The sequence below is a fragment of the Poecilia latipinna genome, unplaced genomic scaffold (genome assembly GCF_001443285.1).
Source record: "Poecilia latipinna isolate Pla-1442-1.1 unplaced genomic scaffold, P_latipinna-1.0 Scaffold445, whole genome shotgun sequence".
NCBI lineage: Eukaryota > Metazoa > Chordata > Actinopteri > Cyprinodontiformes > Poeciliidae > Poecilia > Poecilia latipinna.
In genome coordinates, this window is record NW_015113061.1 from 341,077 (window position 1) to 349,888 (window position 8,812).

Genomic DNA, 8,812 nt, shown 5'->3' on the forward strand with positions numbered 1-8,812 from the left:
ATGCACCAACCACGTGTGTGTCACCCTGATGTGTCCCTCAGGTTCTGCTAAATCATGAACGTTTTCACTGTTTTCAAATAACAGGAACAAAAATCAATCAAAACTGTCCATAATATTCACAAAACTTACAATAAAACCTCAAAAAGGAGCAGATTTGACTGGCAGATGCTCTAGACCTCAGCTCTCTTCTCAGCTGCACAGAACCTAAATTAGACAATAAAGTCTTTGTGTGTTGATTTGGCTTTATGGTTCATGTATTTGCAGATTTTTATTTAATATCTGCTGCTATTTTAACTTCACCAACAGTCACAGGAGGAGACTGTTGGTGAAGGGAGTATGTTCAGGATTTCTCAGTAAACAGATAACTCCGAAATAATCACAACTAATTTGCCAATTTGTTGATTTTCTGTGAAATTTAACTACAAATTATTCACGTAAAATTATTTGTGGAAAATTTGCTGATTTTTCTTGTGGGAATTTCACCAATTGGCCTTTTTTTTTTTTTTTACCCAACTCCAAATTATTCTAGGAAAATTGTTTGATTTTCAGATTTTTTTTAAATGCAACATAACTCCAAATAATTCACAACAAATTTCCCTATTTGCAGATTATTTTTATAATGCATAACTCAAAATTTTCATTAAAAATTCAAACATTTTTCTGTGAAGCTCCAATTTACTGTTGGAAAATAGCAGCAGGCCGAGCACAGACCCTGAAGGAACGGTGTTCCTCACAGCAACGTCTCAGATCATCAGGAAGACATCGGTCAGTCGGCCCTGATCACCACACATCCTCCACCGTGCTCATCAGCTCACAGGAGAAGCTTTCTCACATGCTCACCGTTAATTTCACCCACCTGGAGAAGCTCAGTGTTTGGCTCAGTTAAAGTCCAAGTGGAGCGTTCCAAAGTCCACATGTTATTAATTATTATTTCCTCTGGTAAATAAATGCTCAGATTAAAGTTTATACAACTTTTAGGCTGTTTTGTTGCCATCAGGACTCTAAAAACAGGTGTTTTCTCTGCTTTTAGTTGCGTGGCAGATGAAGTCTCAGCTGGACGACATGCTGACTGACACACGCACACACACACACTCCGACACACACTTGCATTGAATCACATGAGAGTGCGTGAGAACTGAACCTCTTTGTCGGCTCTGAACTCTTGACTCGTAAACACATCCGTTTGAACCGGGGTTAAACATGTCTGCAATCTGAGGCTGGGGGTGGGGGATAAAAAACTGTTCCCGGGGGGGAAACACGTGGATCACACAAACACACAACACGGTGTGTGTTTCCAGCTGATCCAGGAAGTCTGCAGCAGCTGCTGGAGCGAACCAGCTGCTGTAGCGATTAGTGATTAGCTCTTCTGGAGCTGATCTGAGATCTGCTGAGGGAGAGATGAAAGCAGGAACCAACCTCTGTGTTTTAGATGTTTAGCACACAGACACCAGGGGGCGCCGGACTCACAGAAACATTTGACTGATTTGTTGTTGTCATTCAGTCGGACGTCGTCCATCAGAGCGTGTTTGAGCTGATCCACGCAGACGACCGCGCGCTCTTCAGACGCCAGCTTCACTTCTCCTTCAACCCCGATGCAGACAGCTCCGAGAGTCCCAGTAAGTCTGACACAGGAATACGCACCTGAACGCCTCACGCACGCACCATTCATCCTCACTCTGCTGTTCAGTGTTTCCTTTTACATTCACAGGACTTAATGAATGACTTTGCACTGATTATTCATCTTTATTTTTGGTTTGTTGTTGTTTTCTTTGCTGGTTTTCAGTTGTTCTATTGTCTGTTCTTCAGCTTCGGATCCGTTTTGTGTTTAGTTTAAATGCTTTTCTTTTTGTCTGTTTTCTCTCTGCTCTTCCAACCAGCCTTGTTTTGTTTGTTTTTCTATGTTTGCTTTGCTTGTAATTTGCTTGTTTTACATAAATGTCACTCTGATTCATGGTTATGGTTCAGAGTTTTCTCTCTGTGGGTTGGAGATGCATTTCAAAAACACTTTGTTTCCTTTATCTGCATCTCTTTCTTTCCTTTTTTTTTATGGAAGAAGGTTTTGTTTGACATTTTTTTCTGATATTTTGGTTACTTCAGTTTTGTTTACTTTGGTTTTGCTTCTTTTTATTTCTCGTTTTAAATGATGTTTGCTTCTTTAGCTGTAGTCCTTCTTGTTGCTCACTTTCCTGTTTGGCTTCTCTTCTTTCTTTTTGTTTTTTTTATAGGTTTTATTGTTTTTACATGATGCTTTGCAGAAAAACGTCAGGGTTTTTTTAAGAACTAAATCTAGTTTGAAGCTTCCTGACTGTGTTGTCTGCTCCCTCGCCCGTCCAGGTGAGCAGAACAGCGCTGACATCAGCACCAACGTGGTGGCCTACGACCTCCAGACCATCCCTCCTGAGAACTCGTCCTTCCTGGAGAGAAACTTCTGCTGTCGTTTCCGCTGCCTGCTGGACAACTCGTCTGGTTTCCTAGTAAGATGCTGCTCCTGTTCTTCCTGAAGCCGCCGTGCAGATTGTCCCTCTGAGCTGCATCTCTTCCTCCTCAGGCTCTGAACTTCCGTGGCCGGCTGAAGTTACTCCATGGGCAGAACCGGGTATCGGAGAACGGGTCGCTGGTTCCTCCTCAGCTGGCTCTGTTCGCCATCGCCACGCCGCTGCAGCAGCCGTCCATCCTGGAGATCCGCACTAAGACCCTCATCTTCCAGACCAAACACAAGCTGGACTTCACGCCCATCGGTATCGATGGCAGGTGAGTTAAACCGCCGACCGGCCGTCAGGACGACGAGCCACCGCTGCAGGAAGCTGACGTGTTTGTGTCCACAGAGGGAAGATCGTTCTGGGCTACAACGAGGTGGAGATCTCCATGAAGGGTTCAGGCTACAGCTTCATTCACGCCGCCGACATGATGTACTGCGCCGACAAACATCTACGAAGTAAATGGAACTATAAACTACTAAATGTTCCAGAATCATTCAGATCATTTATGCATATTGATACATTTCAATTAATAAGGGTGAATGTTTGTAGATATTGATCCACTTTATTGATAACTGGTACATGTCAGTCGATGTATCCTGATGAATTTGATCCGTTGTATTAAATACTGGTGATTTAAATCGTGTTTCTTGTCTGCAGTGATTAGAACCGGAGAAACCGGCTTCACCTTCTTCAGACTGCTGACCAAAGATCGGCGCTGGGTCTGGGTCCAGTCCAACGCCCGGCTGGTCTATAAGGACGGGCGGCCAGAGTTCATCGTGGCGCGGCAGCGAGCGTTGACGTGAGTCCTTCTGGTCCGGACCGGAGACTCAGACTTCTCCGTGGCTCTGGTCCTGACCCGGCTGCTTTTGTCACTCTGCAGGAACGAGGAGGGGGAGGAGCAGCTGCGCCTGCGCCAGCTGCAGCTGCCCTTCAACTTCGCCACTGGCGAGGCGCAGCTGTACGACCTGCCGCTGAGCCTGGAAGTCCCGGACCTCTGCTCCGCGCCCAAGCTCCGGAAGATGGAGGGAGAACCCAGCAACTCCAACTCCCTGCTGGGCTGCCTGCTGAGCCAGGACCGCGCTGCCTACTGCAAGCACGAGAGCCCCAACGGCATCAGCTCGCTGAGCGACGTGGCGTTCCAGGACACCCACGCCACAGTCAGCGTCCCCCGAGAGCTGCAGGCGGAGCCGGCGCCCAGCGTGCCGCTGCTCCGCATGGACCCCACCATCCAGGACATGGTGGAGACGCTGGAGTCGCTGTTCGGCGACGCAGACCTGATCGAGGCGGTGGACGTCGGGCCGGAGGAGCTGCAGAGCTGGGAGAACTCGCTGATCAACTTCACCACCGGCAACCAGGTGTTCAAGGACGACCTGAACGACATCCTGAGCAGCGACATCCTGACCTACGTGGCAGAGCAGCTGCAGAGCGAGGGCGGCCTGGCCTTCCCCGAACCGCTGGACAAGATCCAGAACCACAACCCAGAGCCGGCCGGGCAGCAGGACTTCAGCTGGCCCGTCCAGATCCAGAACCAGATCCAGAACCAGATCCAGAACCAGATCCAGCCGCCGCCTCTCTCTGGGTCGGCCAAGCTCAGCCACCTGGACTTCCCTCCCATGGCCTCTGCTGGGCTCAACGGCCTGCAGGTTCCGGTTCCGTCTTCACTTCAGCTGGGCAGCTCCACAAACATGACCTTTAACCCTTCGTGTCGTCAGCACCAAGTTTTTAAAAGCAGCCCTACAGACTTAACGGACCCGGACCAGAACGCGGGTGGAACCGTCAACCCGGTGTTTATCTTTAAAGGCTCCCAGTGGGGCGAGTCCAGCCCAGCCCAGAACTTTGTAGAACCATATGCCCCGAATATTTCAAGTGGCGCTGGCGCCCAGCCGCCGCTGTCCGGGTTCCAGCCCAACCCCACCATTCAGAACGCCTTCAAAACCCCCGAGCCCACCCCGCTCCCCGACCAGCTGGACTGCATGTTCAGAACCACCGCCACCGCCACGCTACTTCCCAACGGCGTCAATCACGGCCAGGCCAGAACCGACCCGGACTCCTTCCACTTGCAGGCCAAAGCCGCCTGCTACTACCAGGCGCTGCCTGCAGGCGGCGCTGTGGCGGCAGCACTGCCATCGCATAAAGAGGCGGCGTTGACCTACCAGGTCAAGTCCAACGGCCGGACGATGCGGCAACACTTTCTACACTTCAGTGAAAACACACAGGTTGACTCCTTCTCCTTCATACTTTGACTAGGACAGCAAGCACGAAAATATGAGAATTGATAAATAAAAAAAATACTGGCTGTTTATGTAGCAGCGCTGATCTGAAGTATGGAAGCTCAAAAGGGACAAAATTAAATAAATAATTCATGAAATCATTAATTAAATTATTTATTTTATACAGAAATTTCATTAAATGGTTAAAATTCAAACCTCTAACAGCTGATGCTGAAAATTAATTTATTATGTATTTATTTTTTTATGGTTCCACCATGAATTCATCTGATCAAAGTCGGGGGCAGGGCTTATAGTGGCGCTTTCCCATCAGGCCTTTGGAGAGACTTTACAGTTATTAGGCCACAACGATTTATTATTAATAATTATTAATTTGATGTTCAGTTCAATTCTAAAGAAATTTCCTTTTAAGATTTTTAGTTTTGCAAATAATGTTTGAGTTTTTTTAAAATGAGAAGAAAAACTAAAACATGTAAAACTTCAGCAGTTAAATAAAATAACAGTAATGTTCAGCTCTTAAAACCATTCCTATCACTAATATTCTTATTTATGACACCAGTCACATAAAGTAGTGGGTTTTTTTTTTTTTATCAATAAACTGGACTCAGTATCTGCATTTAAACATATTTTCAAATTAATTGAAATGTATTGATGCTCATTCATGTAGAAGAATAGTAAATAGTAAAGACATGAGACAAATTGGACAGTTTGAGGTTTTTAAAAATCATTTGTATGAATTTATCATAATAAATGGAAATTTATCTACCATGAAACTTAGAAAACCAGTTTCTAGATAGAAAGGTATTTTTGCTCCCCCTGGTGGTCAACATCTGCTAAGCTTTCTAGATTAAATCTGGACTAAATCTCTCGGCTTTATTACCCAAATGATTCTGTTAAATTGGGAAAATACAAAGTTTACCACAGGTTTCTTGACCCGATGGCTCAGTTTTGTAAACTTCAGATCGTTCCAGGTCTCTGAGTTGATATGTTTTTTCTCCTCAGATGGACAACCGTCCCATCGTTGGGAACGGAGGATTCCCCTTCACCTCGCTGCCCAACAGGAAAACCTGCCTGACAGAGAACAAATAGGACCGCCGGGACACCTGGACTCCAACTTGGACTGAAACTCGGACTCATCCGTGGAAAACCGTAAAGACTGGAGCGACTAACGAGGGTTAGACTGAAGAACGGGCGAAGGACAAGTTCAGGTTTGGTGGTGTTGGCTCAAGAAGACAATCGGGACGATTTATCACAGCTGGAGAAATATTTCCTCTTTTATTAAATAATTTTTATGATCAGCATATATTTTATTGTAATACTTCCTCATATAGGTATCAAGAGTCTTCAAATTAACCCATAAAAATGGAAGAGAAATATTTTGAGTCATTTTTCCTTCAGATTTAACGGTGAGAAGCAACAAAACGACGTGTGGAGCGTTCATAAAGCATTAAAAACATTCATTTAAAACACTTTTTATCGCTGGTGATGCACACAGGCAGTTTGAGGTGGTTGGAAGTGAATTTAAGTATAACAGGACAGAATGCGAGCTGTTTGGTTCACCACAAGGGGGCAGCAGTTACAAACCTGAGTGACTCCTAATCCAAGTCGACGCCTAGAGGCCAAAGGTGGTACTGCACTCCACAGCTCCACACTCATTTGTTTCCCATTTTAGCTCCATTTAAAAAAAAAAAAAAAGAAAACGACGAGAACACTGAACCAGCCGCGTGTTTTTCCCGCTGTCGTGTTCAGCGCACAAATGTTCCGCTCCGACCCGAACGCCGAGCCGGGTCGACGAGTCACTGGTTGGTTGTTTGGTTGCTGTTTTAATCCGTCTCCATTGAGTTCATTTCAACTGTCCCGCAGCGGGGAAGATTTGCTTTGCAAGCAGACAGGGTATAATATAAAAACCATGAACATAAACGCACAACAGAGTGACGTCATCATCCTACTACGAGCCTGGAAGTCGAGTCGATTCAGTGAAAACAGCTGCTTGTTTGTATATTTTAAAGCTTCGTCTCTGAGCCAGATCTTTCTCTTCTCTTCCTTTCGTTTTAGTTTATTTTATTTTTTTCTTCTGATGTTTTGCTCTTTTCTTGTCAGGGGGGTAAAATACAGACAGTGCCTTAAACTGATGGAGCTTTAAAAAGAAAAAAAGATTTAAAAAAAAGGGAAAATATTTAAAAATCGACCACATTTACTTTATTAGTTTAAAGCCAAACTTTGAGATTTGTTTCACTTTAAGGTGTTTGATTTGCCAAAGCACAGAAACATTTAGGATTAGATTTCTGGAGCCACTTTATAAAACTAACCTGGCACAAATTAAAACTTTAGCACTTAATTTTTAAATGGTAACTCTCGCTGCGCTCTGTTTGCACTAGATTTAAAGATAAAAGTTTATTTTAGCAAGGCTCACATCCTCCTCTGTGTCTCCATATCCTTCAACCCGTCCAGCAGCAAAATGCAGAAGTAAGACAGTGTAAGGCAGCTAATGTATATATAAAATAAGGAAAATAAATGGAAAATCTCATTCATAGATGCCTTTTAATTGACATGGTTTTAACAGTTCAGCCCAAACTGAGCCAACTTTAGTAGCGCTTCTTCCAGAATAAGAAAAAAAAAAATCGTTTTCATCAGATTTTAGAGGAAACAGACTTGAATTGAACCAAACTTTTGAAACCAAAGCCATCTAAGAAGCTTTACTCCTGAGGATACCAAAGGGAATGTAGCATGATTAACATTTTCCGGAACGTTCAGGTCAACATCCAGGCTTAAATGAAACCGTTTTTTAAACATTTTTAACCACAAACGCGCGCTCAGGTCTCACCGCGAGGTTTATCCAATCTGCTCCAGGCTTCCTGTTGGTTTAAATGTTTTGCACAAGTCAGACATGGAACTCTGGGAAATGTAGTTGTCCAGCATTCAGCGCTTCTGGAAATGGATGAAACTCCCTGAGCGTTTCCTCATGGAGCCGAACGTTTGTTCAGATTCAGTTAGAAATCCAAACCCAGCATGAAGCGCTTCATCCTCAGTCAGTGCCTTTGTTTCACAAAGTATTCTATGTATAGAGATATAAATATATATTGTTACTCTCTCTTACACTATAAAAAGTCTTCAATATTTGACCTATATGCTTCAGACCTAAGGAAGCCTCCATTATGCAGTATCTATCTGTGTTTGTACATACATTCATATGTGTAATATTTCATGTATCCTGTATCGTAATAATGTATTGCCTTTATTTGACCCACGCCTCTGTTATTTTGTACATTTTCTGCACAGCTCATATATAACCTCCTGCTCCCGTGTATTTTTTTTCTCTCTCCTTTGTTGTGTCTCAATATTTGACCTTTAAATCTGTATCTGAGTGTTTGAGTCAGACTGTAAATCTCCACCATATTAAAGGTGATCTGATCACTGCAGATCGTCTCAAGGTTTTATTTCATTACAAAACGATCCGAAACGGAACTGGATCGGATCTGGATCTCTTGAAACTGGAGCAGAAATGAGCTGCAGTCCAGATCCGGCTGTTCGGAGCTTTGCTCAGCGCATTTAGGACTGTTCAGGAGGGACCACACAACTACTGTTAATCTTTTTTAAAATTTGGTTTGAATATGCAAATTGTACCTGTGGTTGCACTGCGCTTTCATGGTGCATTCAAGTACACCTCGTACACAGGATAGGCCAAAAATCAACACAACTCCAGTGATTTAAACTTTTATTTTGCAGGTTTACACACCTTATTGATTATTTTTTAATTAATCAAACTAGTTAATGGAATATTATTCCTTATCCAGCTCAATGTTTGCTCTGATTTCTCCAGCTTTATCTAAAAATTAATTATTTCTTTTAAAAAAATCTAAAATGTACATAAAGCAGTTGAGTGTGATGGTACCCTGTGTCCACCAGATGGCAGTGTAACCACTTTAAGGCAGTTGTGGCATAAGTGTTGCTCCCAGTTCAGCCTTTAATGGTTTCCTGTTATTTTCAGCTGCATCAGTCCTGAAGCTGCCTCCACCGTGCATCACTGCAGGAACATTTGTATTATTTTGGTATCTGGTAGTTTAGGAAGTTATTTTTTATTTTGTGAACTACAGAAGAAGAATA

General features: G+C 43.7%; 1 protein-coding gene across 1 annotated transcript in view; it reads left to right on the top strand.

The window, feature by feature from the left end:
* LOC106951192 (aryl hydrocarbon receptor-like) overlaps positions 1 to 6,414 on the top strand; it is a 53,826-nt gene extending 47,412 nt beyond the window's left edge. Inside the window, exons 5-11 of the mRNA XM_015038575.1 lie at positions 1,502 to 1,616; positions 2,335 to 2,474; positions 2,549 to 2,751; positions 2,826 to 2,935; positions 3,138 to 3,279; positions 3,361 to 4,696; positions 5,711 to 6,414. Of these exons, the coding sequence (XP_014894061.1) occupies positions 1,502 to 1,616; positions 2,335 to 2,474; positions 2,549 to 2,751; positions 2,826 to 2,935; positions 3,138 to 3,279; positions 3,361 to 4,696; positions 5,711 to 5,797 (2,133 nt within the window). The 3' untranslated portion in view covers positions 5,798 to 6,414. The remainder of the gene's footprint in view (positions 1 to 1,501; positions 1,617 to 2,334; positions 2,475 to 2,548; positions 2,752 to 2,825; positions 2,936 to 3,137; positions 3,280 to 3,360; positions 4,697 to 5,710) is intronic.
* Positions 6,415 to 8,812: the final 2,398 nt, after the last annotated feature.